Source organism: Etheostoma cragini, chromosome 20 (assembly GCF_013103735.1).
Source record: "Etheostoma cragini isolate CJK2018 chromosome 20, CSU_Ecrag_1.0, whole genome shotgun sequence".
In the NCBI taxonomy this organism is placed as follows: Eukaryota; Metazoa; Chordata; class Actinopteri; order Perciformes; family Percidae; genus Etheostoma; species Etheostoma cragini.
The window spans coordinates 13,563,934-13,588,719 of record NC_048426.1 but is presented as its reverse complement, the minus strand read 5'-3'; the positions used below and the strand labels follow the sequence as shown (position 1 = coordinate 13,588,719).

At 40.6% G+C, this 24,786-nt stretch overlaps 3 protein-coding genes across 5 annotated transcripts in view; 1 reads left to right on the top strand and 2 right to left on the bottom strand.

Moving 5' to 3' along the window:
- eml1 (EMAP like 1) overlaps positions 1–2,219 on the bottom strand; it is a 49,238-nt gene extending 47,019 nt beyond the window's left edge. The window contains exon 1 of one of the 2 annotated variants that reach the window (XM_034858773.1): positions 2,024–2,219. In XM_034858773.1, the coding sequence (XP_034714664.1) occupies positions 2,024–2,051 (28 nt within the window). In that variant the 5' untranslated portion in view covers positions 2,052–2,219. The remainder of the gene's footprint in view (positions 1–2,023) is intronic. The other variant, XM_034858778.1, reaches the window with a different exon arrangement.
- A 10,438-nt stretch (positions 2,220–12,657) lies between these two features.
- Positions 12,658–20,983, bottom strand: pkdccb (protein kinase domain containing, cytoplasmic b). The gene is made up of 7 exons (XM_034858820.1): positions 20,123–20,983; positions 19,248–19,379; positions 17,366–17,637; positions 16,942–17,021; positions 16,544–16,651; positions 13,261–13,437; positions 12,658–12,917 (listed from the first exon to the last, which is right to left on the bottom strand). Exons 1-7 carry the CDS (start codon positions 20,741–20,743, stop codon positions 12,811–12,813), a joined length of 1,497 nt encoding a protein of 498 aa, XP_034714711.1. The 5' UTR covers positions 20,744–20,983; the 3' UTR covers positions 12,658–12,810.
- Positions 20,984–23,894: 2,911 nt separating this feature from the next.
- disp2 (dispatched homolog 2 (Drosophila)) overlaps positions 23,895–24,786 on the top strand; it is an 11,980-nt gene continuing 11,088 nt past the window's right edge. The window contains exon 1 of one of the 2 annotated variants that reach the window (XM_034858736.1): positions 23,895–24,179. In XM_034858736.1, the coding sequence (XP_034714627.1) occupies positions 24,085–24,179 (95 nt within the window). In that variant the 5' untranslated portion in view covers positions 23,895–24,084. The remainder of the gene's footprint in view (positions 24,180–24,786) is intronic. The other variant, XM_034858735.1, reaches the window with a different exon arrangement.

Below are 24,786 nucleotides of genomic sequence, written 5' to 3'. Positions count from 1 at the left end.
CCCCCCTCCCCCCAATCGCCTGTCTGCCATATTCCTTACCTCCTAACTTCCTCAGTTCACACTCACTAATTTTTCCTTATGTTGTCATATCCAACTCCTCTTTTGCACCTCAGCCCCAACCACGATGTCAATTTTTTTTACATTTAACTTTAACCTTTTCATGACCCTGGGCTTTCCTTCACCCTAAAATCAGAAACCACCATTCATAAAACAGGCCAATACCGCCACCTGCATGATTTATGCTTAACTGCAGTTATTCATTTTCCCCCATGCCTGAAATTCAATGTATATCATGTCATTGTGTTTACATTTCTATCCTATTTTCTATCTATTCTGAATTCCATTTATTTATAAGTTTCATGATCCTGGTATTGTGCATGCTGGCTTACTGTCACACGGTTTAATTAGTGTTAGTTTCCTGACAAAGTCTAAAATAACTGGTTAAGATAAAAAATATTTTGATCTTAAGAAGTTATTTTAGACTCCCCCCCAGGGTCTGTATCAATGTAGATACAGATTATGTCAATGCAAGGCTGTTAGAGAGGTGTTAATATTATTTTTGGACACAATTTGAGCATGTAAGTGTTTTGAGCTTACTGAAAGTGAACTTCCCCTAGTATCTGACTCTGGCTTCTTTAAACAGTTTAAACAACTTCTTTATATACAAGTGCTGTTGCCTTCAGAAAACATCTTCATTCATACAGTTTGAGAAAGTTGTGTAACCTGTATAACTCAAAACAACTATTCAAATATTGGCCAACATTTGAGAAGTTTCACTTTGACACATTACCGTGTTGGATTTGAAATTTTTAATTAGTAAGACACAGATGAATGGAGGCGATAAATCATGCACCGTTATAATATTGGTTTAACTGTTGTCAAATGTAAAAAAAGAAAAGAAAAATCCATCACGTAGATAAGGAGAAATGTAGTGTAAAGCTGGAAACAAAAGGGTTTAACAGTGTGTAGTGGTATTTTCTCACTTTGTTGAGTCCAAGACATTCTGGTGCCAGTAAATTAAAAACTGTGATTTAGCTTACAAATTATTATGTAATTTCCTGGCAAATCCATTAGAGTAAGATATAATAGATAATGGAGGTGTGGTCTGCTGCCCGTCAATTGCAATAACCACAACCTTAGCAGTTGTTGCCAGGGTTGTGGTTTCTGTAATTGACAACATCAAACAGTTTTCATACTGTTGAGTCATGTTTGATTAATCTGAGAAGGGAATCACGCATGGTCTGAGCCCGAGAGGAAAGGAAACAGGAAAGAGTTGAGATAAAAGGACAGGGTAGAGATGAAATTGATGGAAGAAAAGGGAGTGAATGAGTGAATGAGTGAGTGAGTGAGTGAGTGAGTGAGTGAGTGAGTGAATGAGTGAGTGAATGAACGAGACAAGAGGAAGGTTTCAATTTATAACTGATTGTTTTTGTTGGTCTGGTAGTAAGGGCTTCAGCTTTTCTCACAGTTGCGGGACATTACCCTTGAGTTAATGTTTAGTTACACAAACACACACACACACACACACACACACACACACACACACCGTAGCAGACACCTGCACACACGCAACACATCTTTTTAACATTTGTCCCACAAGCATGCAGCAGTGATATGAGGTCAAAGGGATATAAGGTACAACTACCTTCCTACCTCATCCACACAAACCATCTTTCTTCTTTCCTTGCTTCTCTACACATCTCTGATTAAAACTGCAGTCATTCTGCATTAATTTCATGAAACCAGAGGGATTTTTCCCCAAGTTTCCATATAAGGGCCCAAACTGAACCAGCTCCTCTTTGCAGTTGAATACTTGCCGAGTGAGCTGTCCCAGTGGAGGGCTTAGACTAAAACAGGATGGGCCCAAAGAGTCCCCTCTCCCTCAGACATAAACACACATGTGCAGACACACAAATCCAAACAATTTACAAGCATGTATGCACTGATAAGCACCTTGTATGTCTCCCTTAAACAAAGTGTATGCATGTGTGCACAGGAGGACCTGCTTTTTGTTTTTACTTACCCATTGGGAGCCCCTCAAAGTCAGACATGGCCAGAGAAGAGGATCAGGATAGGGTCTTCTCTTGGCAGCCTGTTGCTTCTTCTGAATCGGTGCCTCCTTGTTTCTACTACAGTATCTCTTCTCAAACTCTCTATTTTAAGCTCTTTAGGTCACACAGTCTCGCTGTTTAGCCTACTTACTTTACAGTCTATCTCCTTGTCCTCCCCCTGTCTCTCTCTCTCCCTCTCTCAACAATCTGACCAGTGGCCAGTGGATATGCCAATCAAACGTCACCCACTGCGCTATTGGATACTAAATTTGTACTAACATCGCTCCCTGGGGATACTGTTTCCCTTAGAAATGGCAGATCTTCTTGCACATGATTTCATTAACTTCTCATATATCTACAACACCTATCTCCCCATTTATATATAGTGAAGAACAAAACAAGAAGGCACAGCTTTCTCCTCAAAAACTTGCCATAAAACAGTTTTTTTTCCAGTATTCTTTTCTCCTTATCCCTTAAGCCTGTAACAGAAAACATAGAAAGTTCCGGAAACTAAATATCCCTTGAGACAGGCTGCACAAACCCTGGTACCATTCCAGTTTTTGGCAGTAGTAGATTTTGTTTCCTGTGGGGGGCGCTTGTGTCTCATTGAATATTATTCACATCAGTAGAAATTCTTTGTTGTCTGCAGTTCCTTAAGTGGCCTGGATACCAAGACATTTCCAGGGTCAAGTGAGTCTGTACTCAAGACTGCAATTCTGACAGATACACATAATCTCAATGGTCTGTTTTATTTCGAATAAATAGCCCAGATGTCATGTTTCCGAGTAGTTGCATTTGGTGCCAATTTCTACTAAACACAGATGGACAGGCAGGGAAGCAGAAAAAAAAACAAAAGCAGAAGGAGTTAAGCAGGGGAATTAAAGATTGCAGCCAGCTTTGTATTTCCTTCCAAAGCCTTTTTTCACAATGGACGAGACAAAGAAAGGTGCTTCCCAGGCACGTCTTAATGCTGTGCAGATTTTGCCCACTTGAGCGCACAAATGTTCTTCAGAAAATACTTAATGCTGGGCAGCTTTGATTAAACCCGTTGTCAACCTTTCCAACCCCTCATTCCTGTATTACTCAGCTGACCCTTTGTCACTTGACTGGGAGCATTATCACGAGGGAGAGGTCCAACATGTGACTGAGTGGGGTCAGATGGTAGACTTGTCCAGCAGGACAAGCGTCACAGAGGTTAGGATTTAGTGCCAGTGACAAGGTTTATCTTATGATTTTGAGAGAACACAGAGGATGAGATGTTGGACGGTTTCTTGCTCTTTTATCTGTCCTCCAGACCTGTCAGTTACCCCCTCCCTACTAAACACAGCAACCCTGCCTTAACAGCAGGACGAGCTTTGATGTTTGATCTGCAACTCTTGTTTGCAGAAGTGCTTGGAGGCCCTTTTGCAAACGTAACCTAAACCTTCACCCCATAAAGACCTCTTGACCTCTCTTGCTCTGGCAAACAGAAAGTGGACCGTCTACCACCCTGACTGTTTTTAGTTAATGATCGCATGCAATTACTTTGGCTGAGGTAATATATCCCAGAGTTTCCAAAATGGTGCCCAAAGAATGCATAATTAGATTGTTAAGTTGTTTAATATGGGATTTCAGGACTTGTCTTTAAGACTGCACACAAGAAACCAGGTTACTGGGAGAAGTAAGGCTGAAGCAAGACATTTGAGAACACAGGGCCATTGCAATAACCTGGTTACTGTAAAAGATACGTTCCCTAACAGAGATTTTACCAGTATCCAGTGGACTTATTACTGCAGTCAGTTATGAATATATTACCATAGGAGTGATATTATGTTCTTATTTTAAATTGTGTCAGGTTCCAAAAAAAGAGAAGAGAACCAAAAACCAACAGCAAAACCTTCTCACCTTCTAATGACAAAGTATTGAATTGACCTTCCAAAGAAAAGGAGTATGGATCTATAAACTGAAATTCAGCAAAAACAGTATTCTACATACACAGAGAACGCTGTCCTTCATTAGACAAAGTGACGATTATTGCATTTATAAAACACCTGAGAGTATGATAAACAGATTATTAGTTTTAGAGTATTATAAGTGTTGTGTCAACATGTATAGAATGCAGGAAAGCAAAGTATGTTTCTGTATAACAATAAATAAATACTAAATATTAAATTGTATTATTAAAGTGTAATATTTGGATATGTTGACTACTAACTTCAGCTCATTTTCAAACCAATTGCCCAAATATTTGTAATGTGAAACATGTTAAATATATGTGCGATCCACCATCACGAGGGGTCAAAGGATACAGATGAGTTAGTTTTAGACCTAAGGCATCCATAGGCATCTGTTGGCAGCCATGTCATGCTATCTTGTCAGGAAGGGGCTAAATAATGCTCCAAAGTTAGGCAAAATTTTGCCAAAAGAAAAATTGGCATTTCCTTTTTTTTAATTCTGAAATATTTCTGCATTTTAGAACAGTCATGGAATTGCAAAAAATGGGTATAACTGGTGCTGCAGTGGGGGTGGAGAGTGTTGCCTGCCTGTCTTTAATTCCTGATGGCTGGCCTGTGTATCATTGGTGGTGAAATGTGAATATCATCATGACTTGCATTTCTGACACCAGAAAATATTGTAAATTTAGTTTTGGTCAGTATTCAACTAAATATTTACATTTTAAATATGACTTTTGGTGGGCATTTAAATTAAAGCACTGTATCTGTGTGTTAGAACAATTGTCAAAAGTAATCCAATGGTCAATGCCTTTGATAAATCAAATAAAGGGGTTTCACAATGCTGCCTATATATATACATATATAAATACATATACATATGAAAAACCTCCACAGTTTTGCAACTACTGTAGGCCATTGCTGCTGTTGTTATACTGTCCATACATCGCTTCAACCCTCCATCAATGTCTTCTTCCTGCCAATTTTCCACTGCTCCCGTCTTCTTTCTCAGTCACAGCCCAAAAATCCAACACTATGTGACACCATGTATGTACGTTTTACCTAAATACAATTTTGAATGAGGGGCATCTACTGTAGATTTAATGTAATACTTCATTCTCATTAAAAAACTAGACGGTGGCCTTTCTAATATGTTACCCTTTCTTGTAAGTGTATCTCTCTCCATCACTGTCACTGTTTCACAAAGCCTCTGTTGACCTCTTGCTAGACCACTCTCTCCTTCTACATGTATTTTTTTTCTCTCCCCTCCCCTGAGTCCATCCCTCTCAACAAGTTCCACCGCGTTCTTTAGTTCACATCCACTTAGCAGCCTTTATTTTCAAAAGGACAATAAGTGATACTTACATAACCTTTAGACTAATTCCTGTCTCTTCCTCCAGTCTACTTTATCTACAACAGTACATTAGATGTGGTTAATATCAACTGTTCTCTACTTACATGTTGTTAACATTCTGTGTTGTGAATAAATTATTTTATATGTTATTACTTAATTTTGTTAATTAATTGAAACATGATTGGGTTTTTTATCTGTGTATGAGGCTACCTAATTATTACTCTACTGTATTTTTTGGTCTTAGTCTTAAGAGTTCTGAAAAGAATATTTTACAAGTCAGTTAAAAATCACTGATAATACTACGACACTTTAGCAAATTCGAATATGTTAAATTGTTTGAAAGGCAACACTTTAATTGTTAATAATACTTAACCATTTAAGATAACTAATCAGTGGGCACTCCATACCTTCATCATAAGGCTAGTTTAGCTGCAGCTACTGTTTAAACCTGTGTACTTCAAACAACAGTAATTTACTAATAGATAAAAATAGAACATGTATATATCAAAACATGTTTTTGAGTTTGGAACACTACAGGTGATGGCCATAAGATTAATTAATATGAATGAAAAGACCTCTAGCCTACTTCAACGGGTCTATGTTAATGATCCTCCCACCGCAGCGGAAGTTGTGTATGCAGGTACTAATGAACTCTTAATAGCGTTAAATCTAACAGCCTCCAAATGATTCCACTAACTGTTTTATGACTGTGTGGGCAGAACCCTAATTGGGGACTTGTGGCAAAGAGCTCTCTTCACAGCTCTCCACAGGTTTAACAACCTGCACTATGCAACCCAGGCTTCACTTTATTGTGCCGAAGAAGAGAGAATGAAATTATAGTTGGTTACTTGGTTAATTTGTATTTCCCTGACATGCCTTATATTTAGGCCCATTCCACATGGGGCAACAAGACATTGCTGAGTACTGTATCAGAATTTAAAAAAATACAGGTATACATATGGTAACACAATGCCAAAAGAAACATAACATATTTGAATTAATTGTGCACCAAGTAGCAGAATTAAGAAATAGTGCTTTTCTTGACTGTGATAAAGGCCTTTCTTACTCATCTCTAAGGCTTATAAACTTGCATAGCTTTTACAAGAGAAAAGTAAAAAAGCCAGTGGGGAAAGTTTATAATTAAACTAGATTAATGTGAAAACAATGTTTGTTAATTGTGTGTCAAATAAAAAGGTCAAATGCTATGAGCAAAGTAAAGACTACATAGTTTGTGTGTTTGAAGAAATCGGATAACCTTATCAAATTAAAAGTCATGCATGCAACTAATTGTGTATTACTGTGGGACTCAGAGGGGGATCCTGGTGTATTTCCGGAAAAGAGGATTAACTGTAAAGAAGTAAGTCTTCCTCTGGCTGTTCCCCCGCTGAGAAATGACCGAGGTGTGACGGAGGAGATTCCAGAGCACACAACAAAAGGCAGGCACTTTGATTTGAACAGCAGTTTTTGTTAGCAACACACACACACACACACACACACACACACACACACACACACCACGGTTCCTGATCCTCAGCAGCCCTGCCCTCAGGTCTCAAAAGTCGGGGGAGCATTGTGATTTGAAAAGAAGACAGGGGCAGTGGAAGATTGGCAGGAAGAAGACACTGATGGAGGGTTGAAGCTATGTATGGAGTGGAACAATTTAACAACAGCAGCAAAGGCCTACATTAATTATAAAACTGTGGAGGTTTTGGCCTGAAGCAGTGTTTCAAACACAGAGGGGAGGGCAGTGGCAGCAACAGGGAAGGATGGGTGGGATGAAAGGAGGTTCCTGAGACTCTGTATGATGGATGGACTGGTGAGAAGATGTGGGGGGAGACGGGGAGTATACTAAAGAAAAATGACCCAGACTACTGCTGATGAAGTGGGAGGGAATGCAGGGCAGCAGAACATGTGTGGGGATCTCATAACCAAAAAAAGGGGTTTGCAATACCACCAAATTAAGGATACCCAAACACAGACATTCAGTGGAGAGAACATTGAAATAAATAAATGCTGTTTGAAAGCTTCCGCTGAATCTGTTATTTATTTATTTAAATGCTCCATTTTTAGGCAAATTGCAAAGCACTGCAGTAATCACTGCAGTTTCACTACATGCCAGGAAACTGGATACAACGCTGAGCTCTTACACCTTTCATGATGTCTCTGTGGCTTCAGTAGTAGGCATAAACCTTTTGACTGGGGTTAACTTCAGGGCTTTTAAAACATGATCCAGCCACGCCCCCCCCCCCCCCCCCCCCCCCCCCCCCCCCCCCAACACAGACAGGCACAAATGAAAACCTCTCCTCGCACACACCAACTTGCTCTCTCTCCTTTAAGGCCTGCTAAAGTCATTATGGCTCTAAAAAGATTGTATCAGCTCCAGCCAGACAGGCAAATAGTTAGTTAAGACAGTTAGATATACAGACAGCAACCTGCAAACTGAGAAGCCTCTGTGCTTGGGACAGGCCGGCAAAATGTCTGGCTACTCTTCAGAAGCTCTCAGGTGTGACCAGTCGGTCTCCTGTGTAACATAGCCAAGGTGGCGGACAGGCACAGAGGTGTTCTGTGAGCCTGGAGTCAAATGAATATCTGCTCTATCTCTCCCGTCACAGGCTGCATACGCTCCTCTGAGCAACTCAAACACAAGCCAGATCTTCTTTCCTGCAGAACTATGCAGGCTTTCACTGAGTTAATGCATATTTTTAGGCTGAGCCAAGGTCAGACATTCTGCCAAAGACCTGCTTGACACGTAATTTCTCCCAGCAGCTGCGGTTTCTTACATTTGATGACTAACTTTGCATTTGAATCAAAGACTTTAGCCAGACCACAAATGCATTGCAGCAGGATTTTAAGAGAGGGTGATGGAGGCTTTGGTTCTTAGCTTACTCACACATGACTTTCTCACTGCACTAACACTATTACTTTGGTGGAGCCTGAACCCTATAGAAGAGGCCCTAATGTCCCTCTTGCTGCACTTGCACACACACACACACACACACACACACACACAGACACACACACACACACACACACACGTGCACAACTCTTTCCTGAAATTGCTGATGGCTTGTTTTCATGAACATATATTATTTCCAGATGGAGGTCATGAATAAAACCTGACGGAAACAAGTCGGGTGAAACTGGAAACTTAAAAAAACAAAAATGGAGGGGTATGGAGCTGAGTAAAAAAAAAAAACTGTCTCCTCCCCCGCTCATTCCCTTAACTTTAAAAAAAAAAGGACCAACTTGTCAATTACACGGTTAAAAACAGAGTAACAGTGCCACACATGAGCATACGTTTCACCACAACTCAAAAATAAAAACATCTCTAGACAAAAGAATGACTTTTATAAGAAAACAAACACAATAGGGCTCAAAGAAGCTCAACCTTCAAATTTCCACACATATTTCCAGCTAAATAAACAAAGTCTGAGGGAAGAAAGGGAATACTTTCAAACTCAACTGAGAATACAAAAACTATGCTGTGAAGACCTCGTCTGGAAAAAACGCAGGTTCTGATGCCATGATGCTGATTCACCAACCCCGGGCTCTCAAACAAACCTGAACATGAAAAAAGACATGTTTTATTCTATACATATACAGGGGATACAACTATAATAATGAGAGTAACACGTCTAGAATAGAGAAATATTCCTACAGCGGTGAATATACACAGAATCCAACTGAATAACCTAATGAATCCATCACTACTCTGCATTTGTTGCAAAACATTTGGACAGCTATGGACAATGCCAGAACATCCATTATCTCTGTCAAAAGGAGTGCCAATACAAACCAGTCAGACGCCAGAAATGTACTTCTCTGAGTCAATGTGGAGGAGGATGAGAAGCAGCTGTACGTTTCAATAAATTAAAGCTTATCACTGGGAGATGGGTGTGCTCTGTATTATCTGTCTGGAGACCTTACTAGTGAATAAATGCTTTAAAAGTTACGTTGTGTGAGCAGGTAATACGTCAAAGACTCATCTATCAGCCAGCTACTTTTGACTGTTGAGTTCTAACTTGTGTATCTACTGGAGAAAAACAAATCAATTTAAAGGAATAACTTGACATTTTTGGAAAAAAGCTTATTTGCTTACCAAAAGTTCAAAAGTTTGACTCCAATCTCATGTCTGTAAGGGAAAGATGAAGCTTTTACCAGTAGCTAGTTAGCTTAGCTTAGCAACAAGAAAACAGCTAGCCTGTCTCAAACAAGCTCTATCTACCAGCCCCTCTAAAGCTCACTGAATAAGATGATACATGTCTTGTTTATTTAATCTGTGCAAAAAATAATTTGCCGTTTAAGTTCAACACTAATTCTTGGCAGTGACCAGTGACTTCCTTTTAAAATGGCATTACCTTTGGACAGAGCGAGGCTAGCTGTTTCCCTGTTTCCAGTCTGTGTGCTAGGTTAAGATAGCTGGCTGCTAGCTAGCGCATGTGAATTTACCAGACGTGATAGGTGGTATCAATGTCCTCATCGAACGCTCAGCGTTTTCCCCAAAAGTGTCTTTTAAGTGTCCCTTTTTGACTGTAACAGACAAATACCTAACTATGGATCCTTTCTCAAAGATAAGGTGTTTCCCATTAACATTTAAAGTTTACAGCTCAGTTTATAATTCTATTCCTATGGTATGTTAGAATTAATGAAAAGTTATAAAAAACAAAATGAGGTTCCAAGATCTACACATACTCTTTATATAAATGGTATTGGCATTATGAGCAGCAAATGTACCAATAAGCACATTACAAAACGCTTTCTAATTTGAAAGAAAATTACACCTCATAGAAAAACATTCTGTAATTCTCGTTTTACTGATATTAAGTGGCATAGGGCAAGGCTTGTTCCTTTTAGATATTGCATCACAAACAAAGTTGCTGATACAACAACAAATGTACCTTTTGTGAGACAGAACTCATCTTTTTATGGCTGCTCATTCTGTACATTCGGGAAAGACTTTAAAATGTACATAGTATCTAAAACAACACATACAGTTTCAGGGAAACGTGTTATTACCTACTTCTAAAGTAAAGATAGGACCTTGTGTAATATTGGAAATCTTTTTTATTTTATTAGGTAAGGTTGATATTCACAAAGCTAAATTCTCTAAATCAATCCTATGTTTTATGCTATTATTAATTGAATTTGATATGTACTTTGAGTCTCTTAAATGGTAACAAATAAGAAAGGCATTCCAACAACTACGATCTACTCATAATTATTAAAATAAGAACACTTGCTGTCACCACATTTAATGAAGATTGTAACTCTGTCACCTTTTCATTCATTTATTTTTTTGGTTTAAATTATTTCCCTATTTATTTTCACTTTATAAAATGTCATATGTATGGGCACATGTACAATGTATGTGTACAGACTGAGATGATTGCTAATTGAAATCTAAATCAAGAAATGTCAAAAACTAAACTAAACCAATTAGTGTGCTAAGCTAAGCTAATCAGCTGTTTATCGTTGCTTCATCTTTACCATACAGGCATGAGAGTGCTATCAATATTCTCATCTAATTCTCTGCAAGAAGGCAAATACGCATCAATTCTCCTACTATTCCTTTAACAAATCCAATACTGATATTTGTGCCTATCTCTAGTTCTTTCATTGAGGTTTTAAGGCCATTTAATGTAGCACAGATAAAACACTCATCTTGAGGGGGATTATTCCCCCACCATTCAACTAGTCCTTCTAGTGAGTCCTGCTGTGTTGGTCCAGTGAGTTGGTTTGTTCTTATCTAGTCTGACTCAGACTTCTTATCTCCATAATCATACTCTAATCAGCCAGCTTTGTCCAGACAACAAGGGGCCCACATGAGGCAAAGAGGACCCCGAGGCCTCCCCTGGGTCCCAGCCATATAAGTGTTATTTGTAGACAGGACGTGCCCTTTCATGTCAGTAGTAGTGGTATGGCTGAATCACAAAGGTCACCTCATTCAAAGATATTTTGACTTTTTTTTGTTTTCTGATAAATTCTTTTGCATTGTAGCAACAGGCAATATGTGTAGAGTGGGGGATGATATATTACAAAAGTCTCTGGCTCATATCAGGACATCACTGGTATTTGGTCTTCTCTTTCTCTCCCAACAGACTCTGTGGTTGCTACAAGTCCTGACTTCACAAAATCTCCACCCTGCCCCTCTGTAGTTCTGGCCTTATCTCAACCTCATCCGGCTTCTCCTGGCAGACACAGATGGCAACCCCATTGGTGTGCAAACTGCAGATTGAGCACCGATTGTCCTGATGACTTCCTTTGTCTTACAGTAATGCCCCCTCACTAACCATAAGAAAGGGCCGGTAAGTAAGCTAATTTACATGTATTAATTAAAGCTCATAATGAGCTCAGCATGACAGGGCATTTGAATGCATTCCTCTGGTATTGTGCAAACTCTGCGGAGCACCGTCGGTTTGCAGTCTCACCCATTTAGATTGTAGATAGGGAGACACAAAAGTAGATAAAGGATTTAAAACACACAGAACCAGGTTAGCATACACGTGAAAGTTTCACCTCCCCCACTGGGGGGGGGGGAGAGAGAGAGAGAGAGAGAGAAAGATAGAGAGAGAGAGAGAGAGACACACACACAAAAATGAAACAGGAAAATCTAGAAACAATACATTTATATAATTACAAAAGTGTAAAACTGTACAGTACAATTACAAAAAAAGTGAAGTATAAAAAAAACACTGAAGTGAATAATTTTTCATTGAAAATAAAAGTTTCACCCACAAGGTGCATGTAAGCTATAATGCACAATCATGTAAGAACAGTTACATTTCATTTGATCATATAAATATTTATGAGCTACGCAATATAAACTAAGTTTACAAAAGTATGTACAAACAGACTGCTCTGGAATGGTTTTAATCATCTTTGCTCATTGTTGATGTGGAAATGCTTACGTGGTTGTTGCCATCTCATACCACAGCACAGCTAAGCCAGAGAACCATGAAAAAACAGCCGTAACCTCAGCGCATTACCATCAAAGTGTATTTGTATAAGAGCTTGTTTTCTTTTCTCGTCCTCAGGCTTCAAACGCCGAGCTACAGCGGCTGTTCCTATTACCTCTTTGGCTTAAAAATCCTACTTTGGGGACCCGGCCTCACAACAAAAGCCAACACACATGGCAAATGATGTTGAGGGCACATGGCTCTCCCTCCTTAATTGTACCTGAAGGGAAATCCCTTTAAATAGTAGTTGGCAGAGGTAGTGAGCTGGCAGGCAGATCAAACGATCACTGAGCAGAAGCCCTATAAATACATCACATTCACTTGCCTCACTTCAAACGCCTCCTCGGCCTGGCCTCTACACTCCTCCCACAAATCCACAGAGCAGAGGAGCGTTCAACATGTTCACAAGGAGGACGCAGTTCTCATCTTAAGCGCAACATTTTTGGGTGATTTTTCTTTTCCCACTTTGTAACAACTCTATATTGAGTCAAACAGCATTGTTCTGTTTGGTCCATGTGTCACGCTGTGGAAGTTTCAGGAGCTTTGGTTTTCTTTACATACACCTCTGATATCCCATCGGGCACCAGATGACTGAAGCTGCTCCTAAAAGAGGCCAGGAGGTGACCTGCACAGCACGGAAAAAAAGAGGCATGTTAAACACATCTGCAACATCAATGCAGAAGCATGTCTTGACTCGATTTCCTTAATAACTATATACATTTCAACAAAGCTTCATCAAAAGATTAAAGTAGGAGCAGCGGAGTATGTTTACTCAGCCGTCTTAGTCAGACATGATCTTGTGGGTAACTATACATGCTTATTATAGAGTACTCAAAGTTTTTGGCTGATTTAATTAATGCATTGAGTTTTACGGCATAAACTGAGCTGGAAAACATGTATAACGCCAGTAATCAGCAATGTGATCACAGTTTTTTTTTTTAACAGAGTTCATCTGTGGCTTTACTAACCTGTCCATGTCTTCTGTCCGGTCAGAGTGAAGCTGTTGCATTGAGAATGGGAGTTACAGATGTAAGCTGCCTCTTTGGCGCTGTGGACTGACAGCACGCAGCCCTGCTGGCTGTAGGACGGCCAGCAGCGGTACTCCCCGTTCCCAGAGGTCCCCATACCTCGCATCACGGTGTAATCTAACCACAAAGGAGGAGATGCAACTTCAATACACTAGGCTACTGAAACATTTTGAAGCGTTCTCTGAGGATAAGATGAAAGTTTAATGATCACTGTAGGGAAAGTGATACTCTGCTGCATCGCATGAAGAGAATACAGAGAAGAAAAGGACAACAAAGAAAACAGGTTAAAGGTGAAGATACAGCGTCTTTGTCATGCACTACACAGCTCATGTTGGCTCAGAGGGATTCTTAACAGGGCTATGATTGACAGGTTTAAAAAGTTAAAGATACATTAACTTTGGATTAGCTGTTCTACATCAATTATAATGTCTACTGGTCATTTGCTGGCACTAGTAGCACGGAAGGATTTTGTTTAATGTAAACAAAAAAAGGTTGTGTTCTATCATGATAAAAAAACAGCAGTCATTTACATAGATGTGTGTCCTGTGGAAATGTTCATATAAATGAATTTTAGAAAAATAAAAAAATGTTTTTGGAAACATAGTGACATTTCCAAATAGCCTCTTTTTTTGGTCCAAACCCCAAAGATATTTAATGTGCTTTCACAGGTGCGAAAGAAAAGCAGAAACTCCTCATAACTAAGAAGCTGGATCCATAAAAACCTTTGGCATTCTTGCTTGAATTAAGCCAAAGATAAAAGGTAGTTGCACTTTATTTTTTGTTAAACATGTTAATGCCAACCCAGAAACTTCTATGTCTATTATGGTCTTTGTAAAGACTTGACCCCATTTTGAGCTTTTCTCTAACGAGCTGTTGCTTCACACTGAAAAATCAGTTCACCTTCCTCTTGCCCAACATTTGTGTTCCATTCATCATCATAACTTTTTTCAGTCAGACTTCTTGCGGATCTGGCCTTAAATCATCTGCTACACATTAGCAGGAGCGATGAGAGAAACACACACACACACACGCACACACGCACACACGCACACACGCACACACAAGCACAGGACAAAAGCCTTGTCTGTCCATACGGAGGAGGCAGCACACTGTTACAATCTGTTAACCTCCCTAAATGGCAGGAGCTGGTGTGTGTATCTCTGTGTGTGAGTATTGTTGAGAGGAAAAGGACACAAGGATCTGCATTCTGGGTTTGAGCAAAGGGAACAAGTAGAAGGAGTGTTTCGAGGATCCTTCTCAGGGGAGAAAAAATGAGGCCTGTTGGGGAGCGGGTGGCAGGCCTCAGCTGTCGAGGAGACAGAGATGTATGAATATAAGCTCTTTGTGTTTAAGATGTAGGACAGGAAAACAGCCTTCCTTTCATAAAACAATATAAAGAACTTATTTATGACAGTGCTCAGGACCTAAATTAAATCTACTCTGACTATTTGCTCACAACTTCCTTCAACAGCCATTTTCAGAAACTACCGATTTGTCTTTACGTGATTCTGGCCTCTTCCATCCAATCACACATGATATCAGCTGTGGAAAAGTTACATCCACATTACCAATGACTCCCCATCTGTCAGCAATTTTAAATTAAGCCATGATGAGTGACTTACTCACACATGCACATACACACTCACTGTGTTACCATTTGGCTTCTTTTATCAACCTTATTGCGTCTTTGGCTGCAATTTCTTTTCCATTTCTTTTAAGGGAGAGATATTAATTAGCCCATGTGTTTTTTTAATACACACTTGCACAATCTTTGTTTCTCTCTTCTGGTTGTTTAACATTTTAAAAGCAACTGAACATTTTGGGAAATATGCTTAATTGCAACCATGTTTGTATGCTTAATATACAGCTAACGGCAGCAGCTGGTTAGCTTAGCTTAGAACAAAGACGAGAGACAGGGAAACAGCTAGCTACCTTGCTCTGTCCATTGATCAAAAATTATACCTGCGACTACCAGTAAAGCTCACCTATAACACATTATATACTGTTTGTTTAAAATGTATAAAATCCAAATTGTAAAAACAACATTTTGCAGTTTTACTGGGGTTATGTGCTGGACTGTATGTTGGTAGCAGTAAATTTCTAAAAGACTTATGGACAATGGAAAGGTGCTGGTAGGCAGATCTTTAACCTTTGGATAGAGCCAGGCTAGATGTTACCACTCTGTATGATAAATTAAGTAAATCGGCAGCTAGCTGTGACGTTAGCTGCCTACCAGACACATACTTTATGGAATATTAGTGCTCACCATGAGAGTGGTATTATTCCTCTCATGTAATACTCTGCATGAAAGTCAATATGTGGATTTACCAGGCTTTTCTTCCACCCAAAATTCGACCTCCATTTCATCAAAACCCACAATATGTTAAAATAATCTACGCACAGATTACTTTGGGTCTTATCACACACACTTAGCAGCAGCAGCAGGGTTGACTCATGGCACCTACTTGTTAAGCTAGAACATTCCCTGCTGGTGTCAGCCTCAACGCCCAGGCCTCTTTACCCTGAATCTGTGATTAAATTCACAAAGCCTTGCTATATAAACAGTCCAGCATCTGGGGGGACGGAAAATCTCACCACAGGAACGCAGCCAGTCATTCTGTTATTAATATTTCATAGAGCTGAGAGGAAGGGGGGGGGGGGGCTGCAGTAGAGTGAGTGAAGATGAGGTTGAAGAGAAATAAAGTAAAGGACTTTCATTGCTAATACTGAAAGAATACAATAGTGGGATGAAAAGTTTGCAAAAAAGTACTTTATGAAAGGCAAAAGTATGTTGACTGAGTTTCTTTTATGTAAAGAATTCAAAAGTTGCACAAAGAGTTTACATCTTTATGGCAGTATCCTGAAAGGCTAAACAGATAACTCCATGTAATCCCAGCACTGTTATTTTAAATGAACGCCGACTGTGCTTTCTGAGCCAGAGACATGCAGGATTAATCCCACTTTGTTGATCTTGTCCTCTCATTCCAGCTGCCTAATAAACCTGTCAAAACAGCCTGTGCGGGTCAAACACCCCCCTTTCATTTTTTTAAAGATACAAAATGAAAACAGAGGTGTAGACTGTCTGAGTTTGCTCTATAAAAGTGTGTGTGCGCCTGTGTCTGTGTGTGTGTGTGTTTCTTCTTTCTGGAAGAAAGAAGAAAATTGTCTACAAGAGGGCCCACTGTACTTTATGAAAAGCAGCATTCATTCCACAAGCTCTTACCTCTGATTATTGATGAAGGCAAGTTGTCCAGGTGCAGGCCAGATTTGTAGAGGAGGAGGATGTGTTCAAAGGCATCCAGCGTTTGATTGATGTCAGCTTTCAGCTCCCCTGGACACACACAATGCATTAAAATGTAGTAAAGATCTACAGACATAAAGTCAAACTATCCAGTATGGATGATATGGTTTTCCCTCACTATTCGTCTCCTGTCTAATCCCTGTCGTGTGATCTCAACAGATAACAAATTGTTGTTACATGTCATGAGGCATCATGCCAAGCTCATTAAAAGAAGCACTTTTACAGAGACAGGTCATTACACGACTGCAATAATGAAATCATTTGCTTTTAAATCTTCAATAGTGTGCGTCCTGTCATGTCAAGACGTCTCTCGTCCTCACCTGTGGAGTTCATGATGTGGTCTACCAGGTGTGTGAAGCCGGGCGGGGCCTGGTGAGGCAGCAGGTAGGTGAAAAAATACCTGGGGCCAGGCAAAGACAACTAAATCAGTCAGACAGAAAGACAGACAAGCCCCGTCACATAGTTCCCACAGAACATGACTTGTCTCACACTGGTGTTAAAACAAACACAGGCCATAACGCTGTCTGTTTTAAACAGAAACTATTTCTTTTTTTTTTCACTCAAACTACCAATTTATTTATCACACCTTCTCCATCAAAGTACATATTTCCAGATGCATGTCTTGTCTTTCCTATCAACATTTAAGGAGTCGACTGGACCTATATCTAAATAATCATTCATGTAGCTGCTGCTCCATCCATCCATAACACGTCTATCATGTAGTAAAACTGTCACTTCTCTTACCTATAGGCATTGTAAATGTTCCTCTTTTCATTCAAGCGCTCACACACTCCCTGGGTCGAGCAGGGCAGAGTGAAATTTCTGTGTGGAAACTGGAGGGTGCAGTCTGCATCCATCTGGCATGAGGTCTCCTCGGCACTGGCGTCGTCCAGGTCTGTGAGTTTCAGCTCGCCGGACACGGTTACAAATTGCCGGGGCTGGAAGTCCAGCAGAGTCACGGAGCCCAGAGGAGACTGCGAGAGGAAGTGGAGGAGCCTAACCAGGTCCAGACACACCTGGGATCAGACATGCCAAAATCAGATCAGCTGGACTGATGACAGTTTGTTAATTCTAAAAATTCACTGGTTCTAGCTCTCCAATTGCTTTTTGGGCTGTTTCATATCAATTTCAAATGGAATATTTGCTAATTTTGTAATGTTGGTCAGACAAAAATAACAATAAAGATGTCACCTTGGGTTCCGGCATCTTAAATGAAAAAAAACAATTTAATAGATCCAATTAGCGCTGCAACTAATTACTTTTTTCAATAATCATTTCAGCCATACAATAACTACAAATTAAATGCCCATCACAATTTCTCAAAGTCCAAGCTGACATTCAGACAGCTTTTTTGTCCTACAAACAGTCCAAAACGCCTAAATACTCAGTTTACTACCATAAAAGAAACAGGAAAACAGCAATGTTTGCTATAAATAAAGACTCTGATTTAAAGTCAGAATAATCAATAAAGAAAATAACTGCTACTTGCAACGCTAATGTAGCTCACAAATCGGGTTTAGTTTTTTTCACGATTCTCTCCAACTTCCTGCCACTTGGTGAAAGAACACTAAATATTCTTTGTGGTCAAGCTAAACAGTGACTTGTTTTTTCCTGAATAGGTGACGCATTGGACAATGTAATTAAGTTTCATTGCAATCTTAAAAACGGTAAAACGTTTAAAAAAAACTTCAGTCTCGCAAAAACACTGTTATTTGCTTTTAAGACGTTTCATCAGACACATTTGAAAGTCATTTCCTGAGTCTGCTTTTATAGAAGTCTTTAAATCCTACACTAAAACAGAAAGAGAAAATAAGTAGGCTACTAAAGGCAACACATCGGCATTAGCCACGCATTGACAAAGCATGAAATGATTCTGTAACACTACAAACATAGCTGCGGTGTTAGGTAATGCTCCTGGTCTCTTGGACGTCACTCGGTTGTGGCATCGAAGCACTGTAATAACAGGGCTGGGTGAAACCCCACACCCCCGGATTACTGTAGCCTGCGCAGATGCACCGTAGCTGAAAGGGGCCGAGCAGCTCCAGGGGGGTATTATGAACGGCTATTTGGGTGATGCAGCAAAATGAGGCCCATAGCTGACATGATACTTGCAGCTTGTGATGTTGCTTTTGCTAATCATGCAAAACATGCATGCTCTGACATTTTGTTTTCTCTTCCACATATTCTTTTTTACTCTTTCAAAACACATCCATGCATCCATAATACACACACGCTTGTTGACTCCCACTGTGAACATACCTGTGATGGGGGTTGACTACAACTGTGTGTGTGTGTGTGTGTGTGTGTGTGTGTGTGATGACATGACATTCCTAGCCTGCAGTGGATTAACTCCGGGACCCATCTCCATTCCAACCACGGCCTGATCAAATACACTGAGGGACAGATGTCAGACTTCCAGGAGTTTCAAATGTCTGCCTCCCTCATCTTTCAACTTTTTGTCTCTCGAGCCAAGAGGAGCAACCGCTTGCATGTGCATAATGTGCAAATGTATATGTGCAAGGGAGATTTTCAGGCCTACCAGTGTGTAGTGTAGTGTGGCGTGGCGTAAAGGATGAATGACAGAGCATGCGTCTCGGCAGCTGAAAGTGGGACCTAACGTGCTTACCCGGAATCTGTCCTCCCAGGGACTCTGGAGCAGCTGGATCATCTGGAGAGGATTCCCCTGCTCCAGAATGACTGCGACTCTTCCCCCTTCTCCTCCTCTTCCTCCTACATCTCCTGCACAGTGACCTTTGAGCTGTGAAAGTGGGAAATAACTGTTGGTTAGTGCCAGTGAAATAGAGCACAAAAAGATCATTATGCTACGGTTTGTTTTTGCATTTTAACTAAAAGTTGGGAGCGTTGTGGTGAAGTGAGAGGACATGATGTTCTGCCAACGGTTCTATCAACAGCTTAGACTTGTGACAATAAAAATCACATTAGCTTAGAGGGGGAATGTGTTTTGTACACTTATTCAATTAAATTGATTGAGCTGTTGGATATTCCGCTGTCACACGACCGCTGGAGAAACAAACCCATCCGTTTAATTCAAACTAGTCCTAAATTGGGCTGTAATGGTTTGAGTGAATAAACTCTGTGGGGGTTTCAGATGCAACCGGGGATAGTAGAGGAGACAGAGGCACATTGTCTGCTCTTGCCAAACTGGACCCAGAGGTCAGAAGAGGGTCAGCGAATTTAATTTAATTACATGGAAAGGTCCTGCAGAGCCAGTGAGGCCTTTCATCCAGTTCACTTTGTGTGAGACAAAGGAAAATGTGAGCATGGCTCCATGGATTATGGAAATTCCTAAAAAAGTATTCCGGGTTTAAAGGTAAGCAATAGCTTCTAATGCACTACATCCCAACTACATTGGAGTACAAATATAGTGTCTATAATGATCTCTTGGCATTTGGACATCAACCTTAAATATTTTTTTGGGTAAAAACTTTTTTTAAAGTCTTTATATGTATGCATCCAAGCCAGACAGAGGAGACACTTTACCTGGATTACGTTCGAATGCTTCAGCCTCTGCAACAGAACTATTTCTTTCTTTAACTTGTAAGAAACGAGCTCACGGCAGCCTCGAGGGTCTTTAAAATCCTCCACACACTTTCCCATGTCTATCCCCTGCTCGTTGACAAGTTTTAAGGCCACGGGTTGACCTCCGGCTAGATTCACTTTGACAACCAGTTTGGTGTATCCAGACCCGAGGATCTCCACCGCCTGCATGTCCACCAGAGAGTCACAGTCCATTTCATCCATATGCGCTTTTCTGGAGCCATGCGTGATCTCATTCCACAGATTGTAATCCAAAATCGAGTCAAGCGTTTGATCATGTTGGAGAGAATGTCGACTGTACCCGGGTAGTCTGTTTTCATCATCATCATCATAAGCAGGTAAAAGCAGCGGAATAATTTCTTTGCGCCTCTCGTTGAGTTGGTAAATCAACGCCCCGCGGAGCGACGCGAACTCCTCCTCATCAGCAGCAACAGTTGCATTGGATGAGTGAGATCTCCTCGCTCCAAACTGCTGCACGCTGCTTATCAAGAGGGACACCAGAATAGAAAGAACTACGAAAGCCAGGAGGGCAGCCGCGCGTAAAGAGTTGCCCATCCCGGGCATTTCCCTCTCGTGGCACGGCTACTGCAGCTGAAAAGACGCGCTACCGCAGGCTCGGACGACCGCCCAACTCCAAGTGAAAGGACTCCTGACTAACTTTTCTGCAGGAGAAGTGATCAGCCCCTTGTTTTCACATCCCTGGGAACTCCCTCTAGAGGTGTGTCCTGCCCGCTCGTAACTTTACACCCGCTGAACAACTTCGCAGGAGAGCTCGACCTCATGTTGTCGCTCAATCCGCGTGTCAAAGCGCTCTCCGCAGCTGATTTTACAACCGCAATTAGACGCTGCGCCTGCGGTTTATAAAGTAATCCGGTGGCCAAATAGTCAGCTATTTGTTTTATTTAATAAACTCACGCGCAAGCACGCACGCACACACACGTACACACGCACATACGTGCGCACACACACACACACACACACACACACACACACACACACACACACACACACACACACACACACAATCTAAAACTTATTTATAAAATAAAGTATTTCAATCAATTTAATTTAAAAAATGCAAGCTAATTAAAGTGTTACGAAGATGTTAAACCTAAAATATATTACAATACAATTTTTAGATTATTATGAGAGACAGATGACTGCTGTCACCTTCACACTCTGTCCAACAGGTGGCAGCAAAACACCTTTTAGTCTTCACTCACAATCACTCACAGACATTGATGTGTTGCTGATCAGAAGCATTGTTCTAACACATCAGAGTTCACATTACACATTATTCTGCCCTTTGTTTCCACACAGTCTTTTTCTATTTCCTGTTGTATCTTTATTTATCCAACTGTGTTCGTTTCACAGATCTTGAGGCAGCACTGAAGCTTTAATGAAACGTTTCCCTTTGCATCACTACTTCCTGGCAGAGATGTGCCACAGGAAATTATCATGGCTGTCACCTCAGTAGCAGCCAGAAGGCAACCCCCTCTCTTTTCAGCCTCATTATTTGTGCGTGTGCGTGCGTGTGTGTGTGTGTATGTGCCTGTCAGGCTTTGGATACGTGTGTTTTGGGCTCTTTTTTTGTTCCTTGTGTGTGCATGTGTGTGCCAGTTAATCAGTGTCTGGAGTCAACAAGGCATTAGCCATGTTAGCTGCAACACAGGCTGTTCAGAAAACTCCATGCCACCCACCAGCACAGCAGCCGTCGTTAAATCCAAGGACAACATTGCTAAAAAACAAGCCTGAACATGAAGATTATAAAGAAAGTCCAAGCTCAAAGGTCCACTTACTAGCTTTTGGAGCTCTCAGCTGCATCCTTTGAACATAAAGGATAAAGCATTTAAACCCCTCTCCAACCTAGAGTGGCTTCCCTCTCTCATCTAGCAGCTCTAAGTCAGTCAACCCATTTTTTGATTCATGGATGAATCAGTTTTGTAACAGCATGACTCACTGAAGCACTTATGTTAAATTAAGCTACGTTATTGAAATTTAAATTAAGATATGACAATGTCTTAGCTTCTCATTTCAAATCATTAAAATCACTTGTATGTCTCTTACCACATTTTCTCACACACTCCTTTTCAAAATCTTTGCCTTTCTTCCCATTACTCATTTCCTTTTTTTTTTTTTTTTTACTTCTTCCAAGGCGGCCCCTCAGACACAAGGGGCCTTGCACCATGATTCATATTTATAACCAGAGCCAGACCAGCGGCCGCCTCATTAGCAGGTCTGCTGTGTCACAGTTTCTCCTTTTGGGCTGGTCTCACTTCTCTTGATAAAAATCCCAAAGTCATATTCAGTTTTCTTCTCTTTGCTCTTCTACTTATTCTATAAAAGCTGGGACAATTTCTAAAGACACCACTCCCCAATTTCTTTCTTTGTTTGCCTGCATGATGAATGTCTGTTAATAGATGTAAAGAGATTTGATGTAACTGTAACCAACATTGTAATTGTAAGCTGTAACTTACTGAGTTTTGACACCAGGCATCTCTGAAAACACCCTTGAAGGTTTGTTTGTGTTTTACACGCCATCTTATCCTGTTAAGTGGCGGTGGCAAAAAAACAGTAAAGCTATTTTTTGTCACTGCTTATCAGAATCACATGCATGTGATACATCATTTTGCACAATCCACATCTTAACCAGCTCAAAGCTTCAAAAATCATATTTGTATTGCATTACATTTCAGAAGTAATTACTGTGCACACTTCACTAAGGTATTACTAGTACTATTTTCTAATAGGGCATCCTTCAAATCATTTAAATTAGTTATTGGGTATTAATGAAACAATTTGGGTCAGCAACAAATCTCTTTGGTGTCTTATTTGGTTATAAGGAAGTAATAATGTTAGTAAGCTACTCAATTAATCAATGATATTCCTATCCATTTCCATCCATCCATCCATCTTTGACCGCTTATCCGGCATCGGGTCGCGGGGGCAGCAGCTCCAGCAGGGGACCCCAAACTTCCCTTTCCCGAGCCGCATCGACCAGCTCCGACTGGGGGATCCCGAGGCGTTCCCAGGCCAGGTTGGAGATATAATCTCTCCACCTTGTCCTGGGTCTTCCCCGAGGCCTCCTCCCTCCTATCCATTTCCTATCCAGCTCAAAGGTCATTCATTAGGGGATTTTAGTCCATCAAGTGTGCATTTGTTGGCTACATGTTGTAATGCTTTTGACTTGTTCACTTGTTCAAACGGTCCATGCCAATCACTGTTTTCAAAACCTGGCAAAACAAAGGTTGTTCTTATTTATGGCTTTTAACTGATCTAAAAAGCAGCTATAAGTCATTAACAAAGCCACTCGTTAGCTTATAATTGTAAACCTGTTGGAAATCGTCTTAGAAACAATTCTGCAATAGCCTATACTTTTGTCACTGTATGCAACGAAATTGCACCTGATCTCAGTCTCTTCCTGCATTGATTGATTGGTATTGTTTTTTATATATTGATACCATCCGCCCTGGCAAGGTAAATGGGGCATTTACAATATTTGGTACCATGGTGACCACGAACTAAATGTCCCAATTCAATTATTAAGTTTTATTTGAACCCAGCATCACTGTCAGTGCACCTTCGTAACGCACACTAAACAGCATCTGTAGCTCCTGTCCGAGCCAATTAACTGATACGCACTATCAGTCACTATGTGCTCCAGCACCGCGGCCGGTTGGACAGCGACCAGGCAGCGTCCTCAGCATCACCACGTCTCCGCCAATCAGGGCGCAGCTCGGGGCAGATTAACCCAACAGCCCTACTGCTGCTGTGTAGTAGCAGCCTCAGAAACAATACCCCGATCCTCGTGGACTGGATGAATGGGGACGGTTCAAAATAACAGGGAAATTCCTAATAGCCCTTTTATTTGTTATTAATTAGTTTAAAGCGGAATCAGGAGGGAGATGGAGGCTTGCTCGATTATAGGAGAAAGCACGGATGCGATAGTGATGGATGAATCCCCCACGGATGAAATGGAAATTCAGGAGGCTTACCAAAGGTGGGTTTTTTTTGTCCGTGGATTTATCTACTTATAGGTTACTGCAGGAAAATAAATGGCATGTACAGCAGTAGACGTACCCGGCCGATGTGAGCAGCGTATTGTTCACCCAGCTGTGCCCGTTCATGCCAACGGCCAATAGGATTATGCACAGTAGCTACATGATTGCTGCGGTTGGGATTTTTTTCCATTACAAACTATAATTGTAATTTTAACATTATTACCGCATTCCTGATTATGTTGCACTGTTTGTACTGCTGGTGAAACCAAGACGTGCTGTTGTCAACTTACTTTTAAGATTTTTATGTTTGGTAATCACAACAAGTTCAGGTCAAATATCCCTTAAACATCAAGTTAATCCATGTTATGACATGAAGATGGCAGTATTTTAACAAGATGATAAACAAATGCTAGTACTTTTAGTGCCTTATTGAATTAATTCGCAGAAGCAATTATGCTCATTTGTTCTAGGCCTTTGCGTTTTATCACAGTTACATTCTAGTTGACTTGAAAACTGTAAGATTTATTCAGTGTCATCAACCTTCTTCTGGGTCAATAATGTCCCCATGTCACTTACTTTGCTGCGTATATATATATATATATATAT